Source organism: Eretmochelys imbricata, chromosome 12 (assembly GCF_965152235.1).
Source record: "Eretmochelys imbricata isolate rEreImb1 chromosome 12, rEreImb1.hap1, whole genome shotgun sequence".
NCBI classification, from domain to species: domain Eukaryota; kingdom Metazoa; phylum Chordata; order Testudines; family Cheloniidae; genus Eretmochelys; species Eretmochelys imbricata.
This window is the reverse complement of record NC_135583.1, coordinates 18,267,337-18,293,731: the sequence shown is the minus strand read 5'-3', so window position 1 is coordinate 18,293,731 and position 26,395 is coordinate 18,267,337. Positions and strand designations below refer to the sequence as shown.

Here is a 26,395-nt window from a genome sequence, read left to right as displayed (position 1 = left end):
GATGTGGTGAACCCCTGCAGACCAACCAGCATATGTGTTGGTAGTTAAATCTAGATATAACTGGATTTTTTTTTTTAAGGTTTTCCCTGGGATTTAGTCTTTTTTTTAATTTTATTTTATTTTTAAGCTTTCACTGGTACAAGCTAATACTACAGCAAAGTACATGACATAGTACAGGGAGCGTCACATAAGTACTTACACTATCATTGTTACATTTTAAATCAGTATTTTTGTAGTGAACGTCTGATTAGATACAAACACTTTGCACTTTTTTGTTAATCCAGTGATCTCTGTGCTTCACTAACAGTAATGGATTAAGCCTCATCAATAGGGAGTAAACAGGAAGAAATTAGTATTAGTCCATGAGCTAAATGTTTACTTAATGGCATCACAGAGACTTAGTGGGATAAGTTTCATGACTGGAAAGTTGGTATAGAGGGGTATAGCTTGTTTAGGACAGAGGCTAAAAAGGGAGGAGGTGTTGCATTATACATCTAGAATATGTACACCTGTTCTGAAGTCCAGAAGGCGGTGAGAGGCAGACCGTTTGAAAGTTTCTGAGTAAAAGGGGTAAAAATAGGGGTGACATCATGGTAGGGGTCTACTACAGTCCACTAAATCAGGAAAGGGAGGTGGATGAGGCATTTCTAGAACAAACAACAGAAATATCCAAAACACAAGACCTGGGAGTAATGGGGACTTCAATTACCCAGACATCTGTTATAAAGGTAATACAGCAAAACACAACATTTCCAGTAAGTTCTTGGAATGTATTGGGGACACCGTTTTGTTTCACAAGTGGAGGAAGTAATTAGGGAGGCAGCCATTTTAGACATGATTCTGACCAACAGGGAGGAATTGGAGCCAAGCTGAAGGTGGAAGGCAGTTTGGGTGAAAGTGATCATGAAATGATGACAGGTTTCAGAGTGGTAGCCGAGTTAGTCTGTATCAGCAAAAAGAATGAGGAGTACTTGTGGCACCTTAGAGACTAACAAAATTATTTGAGCGTAAGCTTTCGTGAGCTAAAATCCACTTCATCAGATGCATGCAGTGGAAAATACAGTAGGAAGATATATATATATATATACCGAAAACATGAAAAAATGGGGGTTGCCATACCAACTCTAACGAGGCTTATCGATTTAAGGTGGGCTATTATCAGCAGGAGCAAAAAAAAATTTGTAGTGATAATCAGGATGGCCCATTTCAAACAGTTGACAAGAAGGTGTGAGTAACAGTAGGGGGAGAATTAGCAAGGGGAAATAGTTTTAGTTTGTGTAATGACTCATCCACTCCCAGTCTTTATTCAAGCCTAATTTAATGGTGTCCAGCTTGAAAATTAATTCCAGTTCTGCAGTTTCTCATTGGAGTCTGTTTTTGAAGGTTTTTTTGTTGAATAATTGCAACTTTTAGGTCTATAGCTGAGTGTCCAGGGAGTTTGAAGTGTTCTCCGACTGGTTTTTGAATGTTATAATTCTTGACGTCTGATTTGTGTCCATTTATTCTTTTGCATAGAGACTGTCCGGTTTGGACATTGTACATGGCAGAGGGGCATTGCTGGCTCATGATGGCATATATCACATTGGTAGATGTGCAGGTGAACAAGCCTCTGATAGTGTGGCTGATGTGATTAGGTCCTATGATGGTGTCCCTTGAATAGATATGTGGACAGAGTTGGCAACGGGCTTTGTTGCAAGGATCGGTTCCTGGGTTAGTGTTTTTGTTGTGTGTTTGCTTCAGGTTGGGGGGCTGTCTGTAAGTGAGGACTGGCCTGTCTCCCAAGATCTGTGAGAGTGAGGGATAGTCCTTCAGGATAGGTTGTAGATCCTTGATGATGCACTGGAGAGGTTGTAGTTGGGGGCTGAAGGTGAAATGATGAATTTCTAAGGAAAGTGAGCGTTAGAATAAGAACAATAGACTTAAAAAAACAGACTTAAACAAGCGCAGAGAACTGGGGTTAAGGTCCCATGGGAAGAAACTCTAAAGGAAAAAGTACTTCAGGAGGAGGGAGCTGGCAGCTTCTCAAGGAGACCATATTAAAGAAGGAACTGCAAACCATCCTGATGCAAAGAAAAGACCGGGAGAATAGTAAGAGGCCAATATGGCTCTATCAGGAGCTCTTTAGTGACCTGAATATCAAAAAGGAGTCCTACAAAACTGGAAACTTTGCAGGATCTGATTAAAGTCATCCTAGGGTACTTAAGGAACTAGCTGAAGCAATCTCAGAACCATTAGCAATTATTAAGGTTAAGATTTTGTCACAGATATTTTTAATAAAACTCACGGACGTGTCACAGGCAATAAGCAAAAAATCACAGAAGCCTGCAACCTGACTTTTACTAAAAATAATGCGGGAGAGGGGTGTGCTGACTGCTGCGGGTACTGAAGTCTGAACTCCAGGGGGGCAGAGTGACTGACAGCCTGAGCCCTGCCTCCTGGGGTGGGGGGGTGGAGGAACTCCAGCTCCTGCCATTGGGGGATGATGCTAAAGTCATAGAGGTTCATTAAAGTCACGGAATCCATGATCTCCATGACTAAGTTTTGTTCTTAGCAGTTATGAACTCCTGGAGGATGACTGAGGTCCCAGAGGACTGGAGAAGAGTAAGCATATTTTCTGTCTTTAAAAAGAAGAACAAAGAGGACCCAGGGAATTATAGTTCAGTCAGCCTAACTTTTGAAACCTGGAAAGATACTGGAATAAATTATTAAACAATTATTTTTTAAACACCAAGAGATTAATAGGAATATAAGAAATAGCCAGCATGGATGTGTAAAGAACAAATCATGCCAAATCAACCTAATTTCCTTCTCTGGTTACTGGCCTCATGGATAGGGCTATGTTTTAGTCACAGGTATTTTTAGTAAAAGTCATGGGCAGTAAACAAAAAATTACGGCCCGTGACCTGTCCATGACTTGTACTATATACCCCTGACTAAATTTTTTTTTTTGTTTTTGGGCGGGGGGGCACTGCGAGTGCTCGGTGAGTGGCGGCAGTGCATCAATTTTCATTTCATCAACATGGTCCTGCAGCATGGTGGAGGTGGAGGCGGAGGCATGGTCAGACGGCTCTGTGTGCCAACTCTACCCTGAGCGCTGTCTCCGCAGGTCCCATTGGCTGGGAGCAAATGGGAGCTGCGGGGGCAGTGCCTTCGGGTGGAAGCAGTGCACAGAACTGCCTAGCCACGCCTCTGCATAGGAGGTGAGGGATGTTGCCGGTGGGGGCCCCAAGGTAAGCACCACCCAGAGCCCTCACCCCCTCCTGCATGCCAACCCTCCCAGCCCTGAGTCCCCTCCCACACCCAAACTCCTGCTGCGGGAGGAGGGTGTGGCTGGCCCGGGGGCTGGCTGCAGAAGTCCTTGAGGTCCTGGAAAGTCACGGAATCCATGACTTCCGTGACAAACTCAGTCTTATTCATGGAGAGGGGAAAGCAAAAGATATATCTTGATTTTTAGTAAGGCTTTTGAGACAGTCCCACATTACATTCTTATAAGCAAACTACATAAGTATGGTATAGGTGGATTTACTGTAAGGTGAGTGCACAACTAGTTGAAAGACCATACTCCGAGTAGTTATTAGTGTTTTGCTATCAAACTGGGAGGGCATATCTGGTGGTTTCCCACAGGGATCAGTCCTGGGTCTGGTACTATTGAATATTTTCATTACTGATTTGGATAATGGAGTGGAGAGTGCGTTTGTAAAATTTGTGGATGAGACCAAGCTAGTAGGAACTTTAAGCACTTTGGAGGACAGGATTAGAATTCAAAATGACCTTGACAACGTGGAGATTTGGTCTGAAATCAGCAAGGTGAAATTCAGAAAAGACAAGTGCAAAGTACTTCAGTTGGGAAGGAAAAAATCAAATGCACAACTACAAAATGGGAAATAACTGGCTAGGTGGCAGTACTGCCGAAAAGGATTCGGGGTAATAGAGGATCACAAATTGAATGTCAGTCAACAATGTGATGCAGTTGTGAAAAAAGGCTAATATCATTCTGGGGTGTATTTAACAGGAGTCTTGTGTTTAAGACATGGGAGGCAATTGTCCCGCTCTACGGGGTGGTAGTGAGGCCTCGATTGGAGTACACAACCTTATCCTAGTATACTAATCAACATCCTTTCGCATCAAGATTGTACTTACTATGGCTTTGTGTGCACTGTTATTAAGTGCGCAATAATTGTTCCATTTGCCTACAGAGTCGCTGCAATCATTTTTTTTAACTCATTGCTTAGCACTAGGGGATACTTTAAGCATGAAAGATACTATTTAAACCAAGTGTTATTCTATGGCAGTTGTCCCTTTTGTGCATGGCTTTCTACAAATTAAATTTGATTTTGTTTTTCCCCATTATACATGATAAAGGATACAATTTAATCATGGAGGTCGTGGATTCCATTACTTCAACAAACCTCTGTGACTTTTTCAGCTTCAGCCCCCACGGCTGCAGAAGGGGCTGGGGCTGTCAGTTCCCCCGCCCCCCGCATAATTTTAGTAAAAGTCAGATTGCGGGCTTCTGTGAATTTTTGTTTATTGCCTGCAACCTGGCCATGACATTTTTATTAAAAATAACCATGGTGAAATCTTAACCTTATACATGATAAAAATTACTCCTTTTTTGAGACTGTCAACCAGTCCCTTGAGATTCAGAATGAGTGCAAGCCAGTGTTTTAGTCCTCTTTTGTGGTGTTACGTTTAGTTCAAATTAATTTGCAATCTGTGTGCCTAAAATAATTTCATATTCTCTTATTAAATAATTTTGAAAGAAGTCCAAACAATGCACGATCATTTAATTAAATAGTTCTTTAGCTATCAAGTACCCATTCCTGAAATGCATAGAAAGCCTCTAAGTATGATGAAACTACTGTCCTTACATGGCAATGAGCTTTAAAAAGTAAGAGGAGGAAATCTGTTTAAAACCTACAAATGGAAGCTACTTAGCACACTGGTAATAATCAAAACGAGCGTCTGCCTTTTCGAATACTTCTGCAATCATATCTTCAGACTTTAGGCCCAGCCCAGCTTAGTCTGGTCAATGTAAGGATGAGAGATGTCCTAGGAAAATCTAAGTATTGCAATAAGGGGTGGAAGTGGAAAATGTGCCACTTAGTAAATCCTCTTTAGTCCATACTGAAGCAGTGGCTCAGCATCTGTAATCTGGAAGTACCATCTTCTGGATGAAATATAAAAAGTATGATGATTTTCTCAAGAGTATGGGTGCTATCTCCAAAGTTGTACCTGAATTCTAATTTGGTTAATTTTATTCTACCTGTAACTTCCCCTTGCAGTCTCAGTTAGAGTATTCTTCATTTCCTATCTTAGATTACTGGGTAGTGTTTTTATACACTATTAAGCATTTTGCACATTTTACCTCTGTAATGTTGGGCAGTCCAGTCGGGCTTGAAGGAATTTGTACTTTGAGCTTACTGAGCCAGATCTTCTCATGGTGTAAATTGCCTTAGTGCCATTGGTTTGAATGATGCTGCAATACTTTACACTAGCCAAGGATCTATCCCATAGTTTGTAAAGTTTTTGGGTCTCCTATATTGAAAGATCCAAATATATCATGAGTAAATTTGTTTTAGTTCAGTGTTTAATCAACCTTTTAGACACTGAATATAATATCAAATCTAACTGATTGTTCCACCTTGACATCCAGGTAAAATGAATAGTTTAATGAGTCTCTATTTCTTGATACAAACCCATTACAAGGTCTTAGCTATCTTTTCTTCAGCTCATTTCCCAGCTGTCTTGCTTCTCGTCACTTCTTTTGCTGCCTTCTAAGGTGATTTGAGCCATAACAGCATCTTTCTTTAAATGACATCAGTATTGTTACTAAGGTTACCAAAACCTGCTTGCCTCATTATTCCAAAACCTAGTTGGTACCGCTGCCTAAACATCTTGAAGCTGGTCCTCCACTTCCCCTACTGGAGAGCTCGGACCTCAACATACGAAAAATTTTTAATCTGCTTTGGTGGTTGTACTTGTTGGCATTTCCATTTGCATTGAACAAATGTGGCTATTTTGTAGGAAAATAATGACCGCAAGTCATTAGCTGAGTGGCACATCTGTTATTCAAACCACACCTTTATGCTGACTAGCTTCCATTATTAATCTTAAATGGCATGGGAAAAAGGTCTTAATGTGTTTAGGTATATTTTAATGGTGATAATCCTGAATGGTACCAGTACAGTTGCTAAACTCAAGAATAAATGTGTCCCACCCCACAAGTTTGGAGGCAAAGTTGGATATATTTTTGTCCTGGTGCTTCTGTGGAGTTATTGCTTAAGCGAAACAGAATGTCTTCTTACTTCCAGTTACTGTTCGTCAACAAGGGAACATTTATTCTAAATTTAGATGACCTCTGTCGAAAGCTGGGGAAAATAGAAATGGATCCAAGTGCTTGTTAGTATGCGTTTGTAGGGAAGTGAAATAAGACCAAGCATTATAGGCAGGCAATTAAACATCCATGAGACTTACCTCTGGATTTCATGGTAATAAAATATTTTGTACAGAGAAAGCTTTGTATGCATGTGAATGCTCTGTGGAAATTGCCAAGATATTTTTGCTCCTCAAGTGTTGTTTTTCATAAAATGATATATTCAACCTAATTTTTTGAAAAATTCTAACCTTCCTATGTTAGATAAAGGCAAATTGTTGAAGTGCACCTTTGTTTACTTTGGAAAGTGGTTGGAATAGTGTCCAAATAAGAGTATTTTCCACCTTAGAAATATCTAGGATGGCAAAGAAAAGAGTTACGAGTCTAGGGAGAGATGTTTGCTCTTATGAGAAACTAAAATTCTATCAGATCATTCAGAATTTCATACATGTAACAGATTCTTTTTTCTGTTACAATTTCAGTTAAATGTATCCAATCATATTGTCTGGACATATTTAAAAATATGTTATTACCATTTTACATATATCTTAATAAATAACATATTAGCCAGCAACATAGCCCTAAAAAATGGGTTCCATAGGAGATGTGGTTAGACAAGGGATGTGAAGAAAAAGGGAAGAAGGATTGATGTGTACAATTGAATGAATTTTAAAATCCAGTAAATAAAACTTGCGGAGCGTTCCCAGAGCTTTTAACTTGCTGCATATGCCAGTAAGAATATTGTGCTTTCAAAATCCAGTGGGTTTAACATTTTCAGAAATGTCTGATGTATGCTTCAAAGATGTGGCCAGTTTGTGTGCACAGTTCTAAATTGTATGCAAATGCTGCTTGCACGCATAAATGAGCGTGTTGAAAGTTAGGGGATGGATTTGAGGCCCTTTTGAAAAGTTTATAGTTAAACTTTAATAAAAACTGCCAGAAAAGATCAGCTCTATTTTGTCTCAGTTAGTGAAACAAAATGATTTTGTCTGTGTGCTGTCAGTGGAAGTGTTGACAGAACAGTTTTACTAAAAAGGAACAAGACTAGGCTTTCAGCAAAAGATTAATTCTGTTTGTGGTATCTCTTGATACTTGTTTTCTTTGGAGAAAATCTGCCGAAGCTTTGTTCACATTATTTTGTATGATTATATATGTCTCCAGGCTTTAAAATATGAATGTGATAATAGGTATTCATATGTAACCAGGATGATTGAATTAATGCTCAGTGCAGTTGGCTAGCTATGATTCTTGAAGGCCTCTGTCTCAATGAGTAAAGGAGAGGATAAATGATGACAACAGGTCTCTGCTGAGGAGAGCACTTAAGTAGGAAGAGTCTGAATGATCTAATGATATAGTGGTGAACAATATCTATTGAGAGGAAATGTTCGGTGAGTCACAGCCTTGCCTTTAGGACTCAAGTATATTTTTCAAGTATACTTTTAATAATCAGACATCACCTTTTAAAAGGAATATATTAATTGCATTTTATTACATCGTCATTGTAAATTTTCAGATACTTATCCAGACCCTGTGTAGGATTTGAAATCTGGAGTTCCTTACTAATCAAACGACATCAACTGAAATAGCTCCATTTTACATCTGCTCTTAGCTGTTTTGCTTTTACAGTGAGATAAAAATGCACCTTGACTGATTCTTTGTGATCGAAAGCTTTCGATCACAAAAATTTTTTTTTTCAAAAAGTGCAAAGGATTTATTATAATGAAAGTTAATTCTGCATGTTTGTTTTTATTCAGTCAGTTTCCTGACAAGTGTACAGATTGTAATTTTTTTAAATATTACAAAACACTGTTCATAGCTATAATTCAAATGGCTAGGACAAGGGATGTATTCATGCCATAATGCGAAGGATAAATTATCTTGACAGCAGTATGCAATTGCTCAGGAATTGCATAGGTTCCATTATGTGTAACGTGAGAACTTTTCATGTCAACATACCATTGGTAATTTATCATGTGGCAAGAAAAAGCACAGTAATTTAAGAGAGAAAGATGGAATGAAGGTGGTAGACAGGTGTGGGGTAGGAAGCAGATGTGGATTATTGCCATATGTATGGACTTTTAATTTCAGAGACAATTTAAAAACGGAGGACAGCATATTCATAGTGCTGTGATCCTTGTAAATACTGTATTTGTTTAATAAATTACTCAAATGAGAGCTAAAATACTTGCAAGAATTTCAACTAACATTCTTAAGTACAAATACTAGCAACAGGAAGCCAACACTTCATTATTTAAACCTTTAGTTTTTCTTTCACAACAGCAGTAAATTATTGTGGTTTTCCTTGTCAGAGTTACTCACTACATGGCAATGACTTATCTGTACTGTATCTAATTTAAATACCGTGAGCCACATTTTCACAGGAATATATGTGCCTATTTTAAAGCGTACAGATTGGGTAGTTGAACATCTAGTTACCTGAATTGGGTAAATGAACATCACGGTACCTGAATTTGGTGTGCAAATGCCTACTCATACGTAAAAGTTGTGGGGGTTCACATGTATTTTTGCAGTCACAATATTCAGAAGAGGCTGATTTCAGGTCATCTGAATATATAAGCTCAGTATACATGATGTAGTCAAATCAATGAGCTTGCTGGCTTAGTTGTTTTTCGATCAAACCAAAATCATACATAGGATAGTAAATGAGCCTTTGGTAAGACCAAACACATGCAACTTTAGGGGTACTAAACACATTTGTAACAGAACCACATACGCTACGTAAACCTTTAGTACATATGGTATTGGTTAAATGGAGCCATTTTCCAGACTTTTCATGTTCATTTTGTAAACACTGGCCTGGCTCTTTCATTCTTTAAATTTTAGGAGTATTTTTGCCTGACTAAACAGCCACTGACTTAAAAATCAAACTTCTGTCTTCAAAACTATTTACCTGCTATTGTGATGAGTAACCTCCAAAGTAACTGTAACTGAAAGAGATCAGAGAAAATAGTTTATTTGTGTATTTGAAACAGTTTCATGGTTTTTCCTATAGGAGGGATGCCTACTGTTTGTGTGGATCTTTCTCACGGCAACAAGGGAGAGAAAAGCACTTTGAATAATAAAAATGTAATTATACAACAGTGTTCCCCAAACTTTTTCTATCATGTCTCCCCCTTACCTGGTCCATGCCCCCCGGAAGCCAAGGTGGGGAGGTGAGTAGGGTGGGGGGAGTGAGTGGGGGAGCCATGCTCCAGGGCTGGGGGAGGTGAGTGGGGCAGGATGGGGGAGGGCAAGCTGTGCTCTGTGGGTTGGGGGTGAGTGGGGCAGGACAGGGGAGGGGGAGCCCTGCTTCAGGAACGGGGGAGGGGGAGCTGTGCTCGGGGCAGGATGGGAGAACCGGCAGTACCTCTCTTGCTGGAGCCATCCCTGAGTGCTTCTCCAGACGCTGTTGCTCTTCCTGCCCCCAAGCAGCAGAGGCCAGTTACTGTGAGTAACCGGACTTTTAGTGTCCGGTCAGCAGTGTTGACTGGACATTGCCAGGCCTCTTTCTGACCTGAATTTCAGATTGAAAACTGGGCATCTGCAATGCTAAGCTGGCACCAGGGGCTGAGGCTGGGAGGGGAGCTGCAGTTGGGGCTGGGGCCAGGGCTGGAGCAGAACTGGGAGCAGAGCGTGGCTGTCCTGGGCATGCCATGCGCCGCGCGCACCCCTTCCCTCCCCCCCCCCCCCCCCCCCGGTTATTTTTTAAATTCCTTTGATTTCCAGTTGAGAATGCCCTTTTAATTGTAATTAGGCCGAAATAAGGAGTGCAGCTCGTGCTTATTGTATCTTAATACTGTGCATGTTGAGAACATTGAATGTACAATAAAATATTTTCTGTAGGTACTGGTAGTCTAGAATTTCTGGACATACCAATATTAGCATGTAGAAATGAGAGCCTTAAACCAGCAAGAAGTTAATTGTCTTTTGCTCTCAAATAGTTCTCCAATTGCCCACTTGAACATAAGTGACATTCTGTTATTGCTTACTGCGCTGATGCTAATTTTGATTAGCTGAGAATTGGTGTGGAACTTCCATTTTAATTTAGCAGTGTTGTTGTAGTAGTGTTGGTCCCAGGATATGAGACACAAGGTGGGTGAGGTGATATCTTTTATTGGATCAGCTTCTGTTAACCTGGGTTGTGGCTGTTCTGTGACCCCTCTGATGGAGGATCACACAATGCAGAGAGGAAGTTAATGCTGTTTTGAGCAGCATTAACTAATATCCATTTTCTTTTGAATCTGGGCTACCTTGCAATAGAAACATTGCTGGTAGGGCTTCTTTAACCTGCCTCTACTCCATGCTATCCCTGAGCCTTTTTTTCAAGTAACCCATGAGCTACACAGAGTTTGTGAAGAGTACTTTGGTGACAAGTATTTGGAGAAGTAAAGTATAGTAGAGTACTTTTCTTTATTATTTGCCCCTACCATTCATGTAGATCCCTTGCACTGCTTCCACAGGACTTACGTGGTTTTTGCTTCCTTCCATGCTACCAACAGAGGGGACATACAAGGTTTAGTCATTAGAATTCATGGTCATCCATCAGTATTTTCCATTTTACAAAAAAGGCCAATCCTATGGGACTCTAGTAATGGGGATATGCAAGACAAGTTAGTGAATTTCTGTTAAATTAACTTCCATTGTCTATAAAATGTAATATGTTTGAAATTTCTGTGTGGAAGAATATGTAATACAAAAGCTTTATAAAGACTCTGAAGCAGGCATAAAATTTCTACTCTGGAGTGTTAAATTAGAAATTTTGAGGGCCTTGATATGTAAATAGGTAGCTAGCTATTACCAGCCATTTCCATGTATGCTATAAAATCTGAATTGGGGAAACATGTATTTATGGGTGCGGGGAGCCTCTCCCTTATGGAACGCCACAGGAGGGGAGAGGGCATGATCTGTGCTCTGCCACAGCCCCTGGTTAGTTTGCAAGGATCATCACAGTCTCCGAATGGCTTGAAAACAGTACAGGAAGTCTGTGCAGAGAGTAATTCTGAAATATTTTTTAAAAGAAATTCCCTGGGGAAAAACCATTATTAACCTAAAGTTAAGGTTGAAAGAATCTGTCCCTTACATCATCCAAACAACTTTGTAAGAAAAGTAAGAATTCTACTTTACAGCCCCCCAAATTTATTCAGAAAGTACAAATGTATTGTTGAGTTTATCCAAACACCCTTTAACTTTACATCAGAGCACCACCTTGAGCATGATCACAAACTGAGACAATCTTACCTGGTCATCACAAGTTCATGTCGTCAGTGACTGTAAAATATAGAAAGCCAAATTATTTTCTAGTGCAAATGGGCAAAATTCCACTGATGTCAGCATTGTTTCCCATTTATACCATCAGAGAATTTGGTCCCAATGCCTTATTCGTAAATCATCCAGCGCTGGTGCCAGACAGTGATCTTTTTTTATGGTCCATCTGATTTTAAAAATTCCTGAACAGACAAGTAGCATATTGAAAGCAGTTTTACTTAGTTATTAAAAAAAATTCCACACAACTCTTTCTAAGCGAGCATATTTATTCTTAAGGTAAAAGCATTACAGAGAAAACACCTCCACTAGGGCTTTGGTTGGTGTCAGTCCTTCCAGTCTTTCCCTGTGGATTGGGGCCCTGCCCTTTGACAGAAGGTCCTGTCTGTTTGCTAGATCAGAGCAAAGGCTCTTGGTAATTTAAACCCAGGTTATTTATCCAAAAGTGCTTTTGTTGTCTGCTGGTCTCTAGGGTATCCAGTTCGAACCACTATATGCAAGTCTCTCCAAATGGTGGTGCCCCTTCAGAGGTTTTACAGCCTGAATGAATTTGCCTAATTATACCTCCCCCCGCAAACTCCCCCGCTCCCCCCCTCCCCTCGGCCGCCCATGGAATTACATACAATCCCTGGTCCACAGTGATACATTCACTTAATACAGTAAGATATAACTTAATTCAATAAGGCTTATCCAGGATATTGCAAGAAATTGCCATATCTGTCACAGGGAAGATTTACGAAACCAGTTACAAAACCAATGATTTGTGCTTTTTTCGGTAGCCCAGGGGCAAAAAAATGCAGAAAACTGGGAGGCTAATGGCAGTATGGTTACTGTATCAGGGGGGTTGCAAAATTTATGATGTCCTGGCCATAACCTGAGCACATCTTGAAACTGGTTTAAAGAGAGGGGAAAAAGTCTAAACTAAAAATGGATTGATCAGAAAATAAATTGACAAAAGTGTTATAAAAGGAAGAAGAGAAGATGGAAGGCTGACCACGTAACGAGTTGAGTTAATATTCTTTGGATGATTTTAACTTTGCATTTGTACACTTTTGAATGTGTGGAATTTTCATTTATTTAAATGTGATGTGGGAGATTAAATTTGAATTTCCAAGTTTTTTAATATTGGCATATTAGGAAAAAAACTAGAGCAGTCTCAAGCTTTTTGCCATAAGCAAATGGTATGTTCTTTAAAGCTTAATTCTAGGTTAAGACTTTTGAAATAGAGAGGATCCCACTTAACTTTCATACTATAAACTGACTGACTATTTTTGAATTAATTTTAAGTGCAAATGACAATTCCTGATACAGTGAACTTTAACTTGATAGTGAATTTCTGTAGGAAAAAAGGACTTAACTGCTGGAGTGTTCCTCTATATTTAGGCTGAGTGATAGATGTGGAGAAATCAAGACGTCTTCATTTCTTTAAAAACAATGAAAAAAGAGTCTATATTTTGTTACATTTCTTGAGGGGAGGCTTCTGTACAAGCAGAGATTTTAAGAGGAGTCTTTGTTCTGCCGGTATAAATATTTCAGACATTATAAATACTCTGAATAACAGTATGTGGAACCCTTCACTTCTTCAGAGTATAACTTGAAAGGTAATCCCTTGGCTGTGGTATTAGGTGGATTACAGTGATTTGCATAATATGTGCAGTCTCATGAGAGGAATACTAACCTGAAGACTGAAGGCAGTTCTTAATTTCTGGTGTCAGTGGCCTCACCAGAGCCTTGTTCACTGGAATGCTTGATGCTGTTGCTGGCATTGTGTAATATGAAGCCTGCAGGCAGAATCAGCATGAACTTTAAGAAAATGGTTGAGGATTATATAACCGTTTAAAAAAGGCAGGGTTGACCATACAGGAATATGAAGAGTAATGCATATAAAAGCTCTAATATAAGAGATTTTAAATAAGTTAATTTTGAAATGTTTCTAGCAACTCCAGTGGAACTGAGCTGAAGTAAATTGGATGAGTTTAGAAGGCTTTGGCAATCGTAATACACAGTCTGTACTGTACAGAGTTCACCTTTCAGTAGTTTGTGGTGTTTGTATGCTGTCAATACTCTAAATTAAACACAAGTTTTATTAAGGGATTTCTGTTGCAGTTTTTTCCCATGCAGTATAGAATCTCATAGTAAATAACTAAAACAGATGAGCAGGATGTCAGAGATCAGGAATTACATTTAGGGCCTGGTACTGCATGCCTTACTCAGGCAAATCTGACACACATACAATGGGAAAGCATGCTTTCAGTATGAATAGCACATAGGAGATAGATAAATAAAAGCATATATGTGGTGGTGTTTTGTTTTTTGAAATGAAGCAACCGCATTATTTTTGTGTTCACTCTTTTTAAGGTCTTGGATCCAGAACAAAATCATAGCTTCACTGATCACTACTTAAATGTAGCCTTTGACCTGTCCCAAGTCCTTTTTATAGCCACAGCCAACACTACTGCTACCATCCCACCAGCTCTGTTGGACAGAATGGAGGTCATTCAGGTTCCAGGTAACACTTAAGTGCTTTGACTGAAATGATTGCTTTTTCCCTTCAAAAAAATGTACTCTTGTAAGACTAGCACCACAGAAAATTAGAATCCGTTGCCAAGACTTTCTACAGCAACTAATTAATTTGTTTGCCTCCATTTTTGGGTGTCCATCTTGAGACTCTGTCAGAGGTCCTGATTTTCAGTGTGGGGGATGTTCAAGGTTTCACTTTTGAAAATCTAGGCCTAAGTAGGTGACATAGTTTGTGACAGATGCAGTACTGTGCAGTCTGTGAAGAACTTTAATGAATGGATTGATGTGTATCTGTCCTATCCTGCTGTCAGCTAATAGTTTCTTCACAAGAGAGAGTTTTTGCTTTGCAGCAGGAAGATTGGAGTTTTATCTATGTTGAATGGCCACTGCAGGGATCATAGTGACATCCATTAAATTCTAGCTGGCCACAGATCTGTGGATGTGTACAGCTAGATACTACATTGAAATGTGCACTGATCTACACAGAAAAAGCTCCTCCTGAGTGCCCGCTAATTCTTGTGGGGAAAGGAATCTCTTGGTGGTTTTATTTTTGTTACGTTTTACATTCTGATACTTTTTACGTGGCAATACAGAGCCAATTTTCAAGAGAGTCTCAGTTTACTATCTAAGACCTCAATCCAGCAAATTCATATGTGCATAACTTTACTCATATAAATCCCAGTAGAATTGTTTGGGTGAGTAAACTCTCACACGTGCATGTTTGCAGGATTGGGATCTGATTTTGCATCTGAAATCTTGTAGGTTTGAATGAAGATAATTCTGGTATCCAGCTGCCAAACTTGAATGTGTAAGAGCTACTTGTAACCAAAAATCAGATATCTGATTCAATTTTGTTTGTTGTATATAACATAACATATTCCATAAACATACTGTGTAAACATAGTTACACCTGTAATTGACTGTGCCTGTGAAATTAGAGGCTTTTTTCAAAATTATGCCCTGGATGATCATAGTAAATAAATAAATGATTGTTCTCGTATTATCAGCAGAGTAACTATAGAGTATATGGACAGATGTGAAGTTTCCCCATAATATACTTCAGAAGCATTTTCTGCTTTCATTGATTGTTCATTCCATCTGGCATGGCAGAAACCAAACCTTTGGAGTCTCTCAATCCAAGGCCTGATCTAAGCAAAAATCAGCAATTTTTACAGAGTATGCTTTGGAAATTTAAAACAACTGTCTAGCTGGACAAACAATTCACCTTGACTCCTGGGATTATTTGAGTTTGAGAGTGATTTTGAATATAATTCAGTAAACTAGCTCCTTACTTTGTTAAATTTTCTCAGTTTTTCATTTAATTTAGTAAGAAGTTTGACGTCCTGGTACAGTATAGGTAAGAAGATGAATGAAATGCTTTCTTTTGAAGGATATACACAAGAAGAGAAGATAGAAATTGCACATAGACACTTAATCCCTAAACAGCTAGAACAGCATGGGTTGACTCCTCAGCAGATTCAGATTCCACAAGTAACTACTCTGGACATCATCACCAGGTAAATGTGCTGTTCGCTACTTTTAGGCTCTAGATTACTTTTCTTGTGGTACATTAATAGAAATTTTTTAATGTGACACCATAAAGCATTTCCACAAGATTCGTGAGGAAGGGATTCCTTTGTAAACTGAATAGTTAATGGTATAGAATATTCCAGTTGTTTTGCTGTCATAGTGTCACAATATGCACAATTATTTATAAACTTGCTTCTAGCAGGTCACCTGCTGCTTTTTGTTTTAGCGGAAGATTTGTTTATGCCTAGGTTGGAAAATCCTTGTCAGTGTCGCTAGTGTAAAGAACCACTGTCTTAATCTACTACCTGTTGCATGTTTGTAGAAACGTGGTTTACAAAAAAAAATAAAAGTTTAAATATTAGAAAGTCATGTACATAATTTTCCACTACTTTTTAATACCACTGATGCAAAATGCTCCAGATATATATTAAGGTTATAAAATTAATACAGAATAGAACATATATCCATAAGGGGATTAAGTTAGGGGGTTGCTGTGGGCTACATAACTTTGAATTTCTTGACTTGTTTTGGATATTAAAATTGCACCTGCACTAGGACCAGCAACACAGATGGGATAGGATGGTACAAGGAACCTACCTCCCACCTCAGCTTTGCGCACGCCACTCAAGGATGAGGGATGATCACAGTCCCTATGTTTAGAGGTGCTCAAAAACTACACACATACTTCTGTAGATGAAAATTTTGCACGAGGGTGGAGCGATACAGAAGATCACTCCACATTGGCCTGCATAAATGGTAGAGAAGGTAGCAGGCTACACTATCCACTTTACACTGCAGAAAGAGGAGAAAGGCCATGACAGGGACTGGAGAGGATGATCTGGGGTGTGTGAGAAGACCTGATCTCCTCTCTCCTTCCTCTGAGTGGCAGATCAAAAGAATGCCAGGTAGGAAGTGCAAAGGAAGTCTTGCAGAGGGCAGCAGCCTGGAGCACTGTAGACCATGGTCAATAACATACATAGTGAGCTCCCTTGCACCTCCCCCCCCCCCCCATCTCCACCACTTTCTTTGAAAGGTAAGTTTGATCTTCTGCCCGAAGTTCCTGTTCGAGGGACGTCACAAGTGCTCTTCCCATTTCTTCCCCGAGCAGCGTATTCCTTACTTGGGAGAAAATGTTTTCTCCCTGCCTTCCCTGAAACTGCTCCTGGTCTCTTGCATCAAGAGTTGGTCACAGGTCTGCTGTGTTTTCCTCTGCTGTCTTCCCCAGTACTGGTGCAGATTTTCTGAGTAGGTGTCAGACACAGGTGCTCCTTTCTCCCTTTCCCTGCTCAGATTAGGGATGTTCCAGCATCTTCAGAAAAATCTTTTAAACTAGAAACAAAGAAAAAGCTACCATTGAAAATGTATCTATAGAGCAATAGGATTGGGGGGGGGGAGTTGATGTGTTTAAGTGAAACAAGCATTGATGATACTCTGCTTTATAGACTTTAATCTAGAGTAAAATATTTTCCTTGTGGTAGATACACTAGAGAGGCAGGAGTCCGCTCTTTGGATCGGAAATTTGGAGCTATTTGCAGAGCAGTGGCTGTGAAAGTGGCAGAAGGACACCACAAGGAGACAAAGCCAGATCGCTCTGAAGTGACTGAAGAAGGTTTGTGTTCCTTTTCCATACTTCATCAGAAAGTAGATTCATGGTGGTATGTTTGAGAAGTGCCTCCAGTACTAGGGGCCTGATTCACCACTGTCTTACTCTATAGAGTTTTTTGTCTCTGTAACTTCATTGTTTTAAAATACTTTTCAATGGAATAACACCTTTGAAAACTGGAGTGACTCGTGGTGAATCAGGTCCTGGAACATGTGTTGTAGGGCACAATCCCACTCTGCTAGGAAGATTAACTGGGTAACGAAATAGGCCTTTTTCATCTCCAATATCTGTGATTAAATTTGTATATGGTTTTCAGTCACTCAAATCAGGTTGTTAATGTAAACAAACTTTCACGCATCCCTTTTTGCTCTTCATGGAAAGTAAACTTTTCAACCAAAGATTGAACTATGGCCTGGTTCTAATTTTTGTGAAGTTTTTTATTTATTGTTCCATCTCTATACCCAGAACACTCTGTTAGTTCATAACTGTCTCACAGTAGTGCTGTTATCTGGCCGCTACTGACATGTGAGTGTACGCTTGTAGACGCTGAGATGTTGAGGGTTTTTGTATGCTTCTTTAAGGAGACAATACATCTGTCACAGAAGAGGGCTCTTGGTGAGGCTGATAGGTTGAAACAGTGTCCTTCTAACCCTAGGAAGTGACACTTCAGTGATCAAGAGTTTGTATTTGACATTTTATTACGTTAGATGTCTGGAGGAAGCCAAGGATTTTTCCCCCCTCAGAGACAAAGTCTTTTTAGTGTGGAAATGAAATTGTTCTGCATTTTGTAAGTACTGGGACTCTTTTTATTTGATCCAGGCGTATAGTAGTACTCTATATTGGTCTCTCAGAACTTTAGTAACTTCTTTCAGCTTTATCAAGTCTATAGTTATTTTCCATTTATACAGAAGATAGTGATTTATTGTTCCCTGCAACCCACACAACTGTTAACCTGTTAACAATCAGTTGTAATGTTTCTTTGTGAAAAGTTATTGCTGTACTAAAATACACAGAAGTTTAGGGTAGTTAACATCATACTGCTGCAGTAGTATCTTGTTACTGTGCTGGAATAGTAAACGACAAACTTTTAACACAGATTGGTTCTCCTCACTCCGCTGTTTCGTTGGCATAGCAGAAGTTCACCAAATTCAATTAAACACTGGTAATTAAATTTGTTTTATTGGTATGAAATGTTCTGAGTGTTAGGCAGGTGCAGTAGGTTAATGAGCTAGACCAGGGGTTGGCAACCTATGGCACGCGTGCCAAAGACAGCACGGGAGCCGATTTTTAATGACACGCTGCTGCCTCCCAGGTCCCAGCTGCCGGCCCCGCTCAGCCCGCTGTCGAGCCCAGGCCGGCAGCGGGCTGAGCAGGGCCAGCGGCCAGGACCCCGGCAGGCAGCAGCATGCCATTAAAAATCCTGCCCGCCCCTGCCTGCTTTTCTCCACCCTCCGCCCCCCCCCCAGCCCCTCCTCCCCCCACCCGCGGGGGCAGGGTGAAGAAGCTTGGTCCTGCTGGCTGCTGCTGCATGGCAGGCAAGCTCCCCACTCCCCTGCCTCTTCCCCCAGTGTGCTGGGTTCCTGCCCCTCCTCCTCTCCCTCCCTGCCCTCGATCAGCTGATGGCCCTTGCGAGGGAGGGGGAGAAGCGGAGCTGCAGTGCGCTTGCTGCTCCGGGGAGGAGGCGGAGAAGAGGTGGGGATGGGGCCTTGGGGAAGGCAGGTGGAATCAGGGCATATCTCCTCCAGCCCCCTGCCGTGAGCCACTCTGGGCAGGGGGCTGGGAGCACCCTCTGCCCTGATCTCCTGCATCCCCCCATGACCCCAGCTCTGACTTCGGCACCCTCCTCACATACCCCCAGCCCCCTACCCTGACCCTTGCACCCCCCATACATACACAGCCCCCCATACCCAATGCCCTGACTCTTGCACCCCCCACATTCCCACCCCCGCCCTGAGCACCAAACGGGAGCTCCTGCACCCCCCCACCACACACACACATTCCCACCTGGACCCTCGCACCAAATGGGAGCTTCCCAGCTAGGCACTCCACACCCAAACCTCCTGCCCCAACCCTGCGCCCTCTTCCTCATTCTAGCTCCTGGCCAGACCTTGCACCCCAGCCTGCTCCTTCACCCCAAGCCCTGTGCTCAGTGCACTCCCACCCTCAGCTCAGTGCAGAGAGAGAGAGAGGAAGGGAATGGGCTAGAACCATGGAGAAGGTAGGTACCCATTCTATGTGGGCAGACTGGCAGCGGGCTGAGCAGGGCCGGCAGCCGGGACCCTGGCTGGCAGGAGCCGGTGGACGGAACCCCACACTGGCAGTGGGCTGAGTGGCAGCTCAGCCCACTGCTGGTCTGGGGTCCCAGCGACCGGCCCTGCTCAGCCCACTGCCGGTCTGAGGTTCTGACTGCCGGCCCCTTGCAGCCAGGGTCCTAGCCGCAGGCCTCGCCGAGCCTGCTGCCAGCCTAGGTGAATGGAACCCCAGGCTGGCAGCGGGCTGAGCGGGCCGGCAGCTTAAGATCAGCATTTTAATTTAATTGAAGCTTCTTAAACATTTTGAAAACCTTGTTTACTTTACATATGACAATAGTTTAGTTATATAATGTATAGACTTATAGAGAGAGACCTTCTGAAAAACATTAAAATGTATCACTGGCACGCGAAACCTTAAATTAAAGTGAATAAATGAAGACTCGGCACACCACTTCTGAAAGGTTGCCGACCTCTGAGCTCGACTTTCACTTGTGGCAGAGCTAAAGTCAGCTCTCCATAGATCATGAGAGAAATTTGCAGTACTCTAAACTTGTGTCCTAGTAGAGCTCTGCCACATTGTAAAGGTATCATATATGGGTCAGATCTTGCGGTCTTGCTTCAGGCAAAACACTGATCTCTCTGGTAGTATTTCCTAAATAAGAACAACAGGATTTGGCTTAGAAATGTGGTAGTTTTCCAGGTGTGCTATAACAGGGGTTTTGCATCTCAAGAATAACGTCCATTTTATATATATATATATAATATAAAAATATTTTTCTGGTAACCAGGCCCATTATTCATGCCTGGTAGAACCCTTTTTATTTTAAAAAAAAAAGTGTGAATTGGTCTGTCATGGAAAAATAGCATGAAGAATATGAAAATCAGATTTGAGTCAGTAAACTTGGCTTTCCAAGTGATGTATACAGTCATTGTCTCAGCATTCTTTTCTGTAGTAAACCCTGATAATTTTAGAGATGACTATACAAATACTTGATAAGAGAATTGGCGAGAGCTTGAAAACGATTTCTTGTCTATAGATTTGCTCTCACTTCACTATTATGCTAGCATTTTTCTCAGGCTTTGGAAATTAATAATAGCTTGCCGTTAGTCATGTGCTTATCCACAACCTGACATCTTGCTAAGAGTCCGTTTTTCTCCAAACGTCTTTCTAGCCAACTTTTTGTTTGTCATTTATGATAGCAGATAGACTAATTAGAACCAAAAGCAATAACCACAGATGGAAGTTATACAAGGTACAAGTTGTAGCTGTGGAATAGCTGGAAACCTAAAACAGTCTGTGATTATCCTGTCTTATTTGAGAAAGGTAAAAAGATCAGTTTTTTAAAGCATTTCAGTGTTCATATTAGCAGTACTATCAATATTTTTTTCGCTATTTTAGAAAACTTCAATACCTGCCCATCTGCTTTGTTACTGAAAAGAGAGTTTATCTAGACTAGAGTATATTGAGGCTGAACAATGGAAGAGGGAGAGAGCAACCTTTATTTTTGGCAAGCCATTTACTCAGATAAGAGCAGATTACAAGCCTGTCAAGTATTATCAGCAGGGTATTTTGTTTTAATTTCTTTTGGTTCTTAAAACTTCTTTGCTTTTTGGATTCCAGCCATAAGCGTTTAGTCAAATCAAGGTGGTGGAAGTTGTCAGAGTAAATTGCACTGGAGAAACCATTCTGCAGCGAATGCAGGCTCGGGGCAGGATGGTAGAGAATACTACTCTTACAGTAGTTGAAACGTATGATTAACTCAAACTGCTTGAACTTTTATATAATTTCCAGGCTTTTTTTTACTACTTAGTTTTCCATTGGCACTAGTGATGTTGATGCAGCTATTGCTAGCCTCTGGCATTGTGACAATTTTTCCTCTCAAACTGGACTAGAGGGTGACGCCAACCCCTGTAAAGTCTTTAATATTTTGTTCTGACTGTGTCCTCTCTTTTTGTTTTGTTTAAAATTGTTTTATGTTCTTTACTTCAACATCCCTTTGTAAGAGGAAGTACAAATAAAGTTTGGTTGTGTCTTTGCCGTGGGGCAGGATGATGAAGCTTTGAGAGCAGGCATTTTGTGTCTGTGTTCAATGTCATCTTTCCAATAGGGATATGGTAGAAAAATGTTGTAAAAAGTAGACCTTCAGTGGGCTTTACTACATGCCTCGTGGCTTTATCTCTTTGCCACTTTTCTGTTCTCTGGAGCAAAAATTTTTGCTTTCTTCCTAGATTGCTAAGTAGCATAATAGCTTATACCACTCACAATAATACCTTGCTCCTGTATAACAGTTTTCATCAGTAGATCTCAATGCTATTTACAAAGAAGGTAAGTACCATTATCCTCATTTTACAAATGGAAATGGAGGCACAGAAAAGTGAAATGACTTGTCCAAGGTCAGCTAGCAGGCCAATGGCAGAGCTGGGAATAGAACTCAGGTATCTTGATTCCCACCCAACTGCTTTATTCACTAAACCATACTGGCCCTCTAATAAAAATACATCCTCCTTAAAATATCTCTATCCAGTAGTAAATGTTAAAATCAGCTGCTCATTCATAGGGTTTTTAAGAGTTTTTTCATGTCTTCTCACCATTTATTTTTGCTTCTGAAATAATATCCCTTGGATAAGAAATACCAGTAATAACCACACAAGAGACCTGTGCCCACGCTGCAGAGGAAGGCGGAAAACTCCCAGAGCCTCTGTAATTTCTGGATTCATGAAAAATGTTTCATTATTTTTTCAAGGCTTCTGTGATGTTTTGGGATCCACCCAGATCAATAAGGGATTCTGTCATCAGTTGCCCTGTAACTTTGGGGGCCTTTGTGCTGTGCAGCTATGATTCAGTAACCTGACACCAAAAGCCTTCCCACAAGCAAAAGGTCTAACCCTGGCTCTCACTAGCCTAGTTACTCTTTTCAGGGTGACACCAACATCCCGTCCAGTACCAGGTCTCACCAAATATGTTCTTCCTGAGTTTTTAAGTACAAGATACTCAGACCGTTCCCCTCTGGTTCATCACCCCGCAAGGCATGAAACCGGCCACCCAATTATCAGTTCTCTTTGGCATTCACACTCCACACAGTTTGTGCACTAGAAACCTGCTTGGGATAAAAATAGTAAAGTTTATTTAATAGAAAAACCACAGATTCAAAGATGAAATAGTAGGGGGAGAGCAAACATATATAAGTTATGTAGAAAATAAACATAACCTCAGGCTTTACAGTTTTTGTAAAGTTGAACCACAGTTACAATTTTCTATATATGCACACACACCTTCACAACCATAACATGTATAGATATCTCATAATGACTAGTAAGTTCATTGCATTACAGGCGTTCATAAAAGATTTTACTCAATATATTCTTACAGTTAAATAACACAGTATGTTATCAGTTGGTTTAACTGCTTATTTCTGGGGGGATTAAATCTTCTGTTCTCCCTTGTGGTGTCTGGACCCTGATTATCACAACTTCTTATGAAACAGTTAAAAACTAGCTTAATAACATCATATATTATAAATTATTTACTGTTAGTTTGCAGAACAAAAAAGGAGTTGTATTAGAAAGTTGAAGTAATCCAGTAAGGGAGTTATTTACAGTGTAAAATTAGTGCTGGACTTGCAGCTCCTGCCAGCTAGAAAAGTAATTGCAAGCTATACGCTTCAAAACAGGGTGAAACACTAGTATTTTTGGTTGAGACACTATTTGGAGCAGACCCAAAATCACTGAGCTGTGAACGGTTGTCTTTGTGGGGTCTAAAGTGGCAGCAGGCAAACACAGAATAATGAAAAGGAGTCTAGAAGGCAGGTGGGATTTAAAGTTAATCTTTGCTAATCTAGAATCAAAATGGTGCACTCATCTTTAAAATATGGGGTTTATTTTGTACTATTAATGTATTTATACCCAACTGTATTTTCTGAAGCATGTCATCAATTTTAAAAATATGTTATCTGTATTTTTGTTTTGATTTTTTTTATTCAGTCTGTCAGGTGAACATACATTTCCTTAACATCAGTTAAACAAAATAATATAATTCTCTTCTCAAAAGAGCTTGTATCTGAACATTAGTAGGAACATTGGTAATTGTATAATAAAGTTCTTATTATATTATGTTCGAACTTTTGCTCCTAGCCTGAGTTTGGATTTTTTGCTATGGTAACTATCTAATCTGATGCTGTAGCTCACGAAAGCTCATGCTCAAATAAATTGGTTAGTCTCTAAGGTGCCACAAGTACTCCTTTTCTTTTTGCGAATACAGACTAACACGGCTGTTACTCTGAAACCTATACTTAATTAATGATACTTTTAATGAGTACGCAATGCACCATCATTACCATTGTCACCTAGCAAATTATTTTAAACTACTAATTGAATTTTATGTGTTTAATAAAAACACTCTGTTGCCAAACTCTCTTGTAAAATACATCTGTAAAGTGCTACATTTCTGAGGTGATAAGTAACGCATTCAGTGTTAAGAGATGAGAATTCAAGAAAGGGCTAAAATCTTAATCTGTTGGTTAAATGTTTGGGTCACAAACATGGTGGTTTTTGTAGTGTGTATGGGAACTTAGAACACTTGGGCTAACATCCCTTTTCTTGCAAAAGTGGTGAGGGCTTCTGTTTTATATCCTCTCCCAAAAAAACAGCACTGCAAGCAGCAAAGGGCCTCCTTAAACACTGTGCTGGGGAGCTGGCTCATTCAGTCTGAGAGTAAATCCCAAGGTGGTATAGCTGCAGGCACTTGTAAGTTTTGAATAAAGTTGCACTGTGGTTAATATACTTTAAGGAATCTTAAAAAAATGTAATGCTTGGTTTGCTTCCCAAATCTCTTGGTTTTGTTTGTTGAGGTTTTTTTCTTATATAGGCCAGCGTAGCCCAGATGCTGTCAAAAAAGTTGGTTGCGTGAACAAACTATTTGTCGTTTAGTGTTTCATTTTGTCAATACTTCCTTGCATGACATCAACATCAAAAATGTATTGGGGTGTTGTATAAAGCATGATACCAAGACCAGAATATCCTTAAACGAATAATTGTAAAACAAATTGAAGTATTTTATTGATTCTGAGCCACTTTCTGGTATCAGATGTTCTGTCCAACTTTTAAAAATACTGTGCAAACCTGAGGGCTGATCCTGCAACTAGCCCTTACTCATATGAACATACTCCCATTGAAGTTAATTGAACCCTAACCTTTTGAGAAATGTCTAAGGCCCTGATCCTGCAAGAGTTTACACATGTGCTTAACTTTAAGACAGCAGAGCTACTCAAATGGTTAAGATGTGCATGTGCGTGTTTGCAAGATGGAGTAGTATTTGTGTGAGTTTGAGGATTGGGCCTTTGAAAGAAAAAAGCACATTTGTGGAATGACGTCTGAATATGTAGTTAAGCTTTAGAGTAAAATGCTGGACACAAGAAAATGATGCATTAGATAACTTAGGCTGTCTGTTGGGTCCAGATGTCCCAACTTCTTCCCACTAGAAGAAGATTGCTTTAGAAGGAATAGTTTATGATCCAAATTCTGTTCTGTTCTGTTACTCCAGTGGAAATCTGAAGTTGTAGCACCACTGATATCACAGGAGTTACTCTGGGTCTGTACTGGTGTAACTGAGAGAAGAATTTAGGCTTTCATCCTTGCAACAGAGAGGCTTAAGAAAAAGTACTTCTCTGGGGTATTCTTGAAAACCCCAGCAGACTGAAAAGAGCTGGAGAAAAAAAGCAATGAATGACATTATGGGGGCTCAGAGTCTGCACTTGTAAAGAAGAGGAAATGGTGTTTACATATTTGGTTGGTTTGAAGCTTGTTTTTACAGAGTAAGCATTGATTGATGAAGAGAATTTGTTTTTAGAATAATTATATTTTTTATTTTATTTATTTGTACTACAAACTAATGCCTAGAGGCCTCAACTGAAATTGAGGCTCCATGGTGCTAGGCACTGTACATGCATGTATTATGAGTCAGACCCTGCCCTAAGATCTTAAGTTTTTAAATGGACAAGATAGGCAAAAAGTAAGAGACGAGGATCCTTAGTTGACCAAGGTCACACAGGATGTCTGTGACGCTCTCAGGAATTTAACCCAGATCTCCTGAATCTGAGTCAAGTGCTGCAACCCTTTCAGTCATGTAATACCTGCATGATAATTTTACATCAACAGAGAACTTCATTCCACAGGATCGTTAATCCAGCACCCTTCATGAGTGCTTAAATTCACCCTATTAATTCGAGATGTAGGGGGGAGTGTGGAAATAAAACAGCTCTGCTAGCTATAGCCAAAAATGCTTTTGTGTGTGTGAATTGGTCAGTACAAAAACATAAGCAAACACATATTTAATGAGTTAAGGACAACGTGTGGAAAATTGTGGAGCAGTTCACTTTCCTGAACCTAAATTTCTCTTGAGTTTTTCTAATACCTCCTCATCAAGTTCATGAGGATAATTGAATATTTTGAGTAAAGACTAAACTTGTATAACTGCATGGCAATCCAATGATAGCAGTGTTTGTTAAATTAATCTCATGTGCCTTATCTGTGTACAGTAAAATACTGTCTGTGGAATGGCATTATGAAACACACTGGTGCTAAACAGCTTTCCCACAAAATTCTCCTTAGGTTGAGGAAGATAGAACCACCACCGTCTTCTAATTCACCCTAACTGCCACCTGTAAAGTAGTTCTGTGGATTTCCTTCTTAATTTGGAGGCATGTAGGGAATACCAGGTCTATGGTCTCTCATACTGTGGGGCTCTTGCAGATAAATACTGTAAATTAGTTAAGGAGAAGAGAATGTTGCCATTTTCTCCTCCTTGCATTTAAGGACAAAAACCCTCTGATTTTATGCTGATTTTTTTGAAAAAAA

The 26,395-nt window shown here is 40.2% G+C and overlaps 1 protein-coding gene and 1 long non-coding RNA gene across 4 annotated transcripts in view; one reads left to right on the top strand and one right to left on the bottom strand.

The window, feature by feature from the left end:
* LONP2 (lon peptidase 2, peroxisomal) overlaps positions 1 to 26,395 on the top strand; it is a 93,257-nt gene that overhangs the window by 33,298 nt on the left and 33,564 nt on the right. For all 3 annotated transcript variants that reach the window (XM_077831489.1, XM_077831488.1, XM_077831487.1), the window contains exons 9-11: positions 13,997 to 14,147; positions 15,549 to 15,675; positions 17,167 to 17,297. In XM_077831489.1, coding sequence (XP_077687615.1) covers positions 13,997 to 14,147; positions 15,549 to 15,675; positions 17,167 to 17,297 — 409 coding nt within the window. The remainder of the gene's footprint in view (positions 1 to 13,996; positions 14,148 to 15,548; positions 15,676 to 17,166; positions 17,298 to 26,395) is intronic.
* Positions 16,788 to 26,395, bottom strand: part of LOC144273034 (uncharacterized) — a 42,975-nt gene continuing 33,367 nt past the window's right edge. Inside the window, exon 2 of the long non-coding RNA XR_013347714.1 lies at positions 16,788 to 17,017. This is a non-coding gene — a long non-coding RNA (uncharacterized LOC144273034). The remainder of the gene's footprint in view (positions 17,018 to 26,395) is intronic.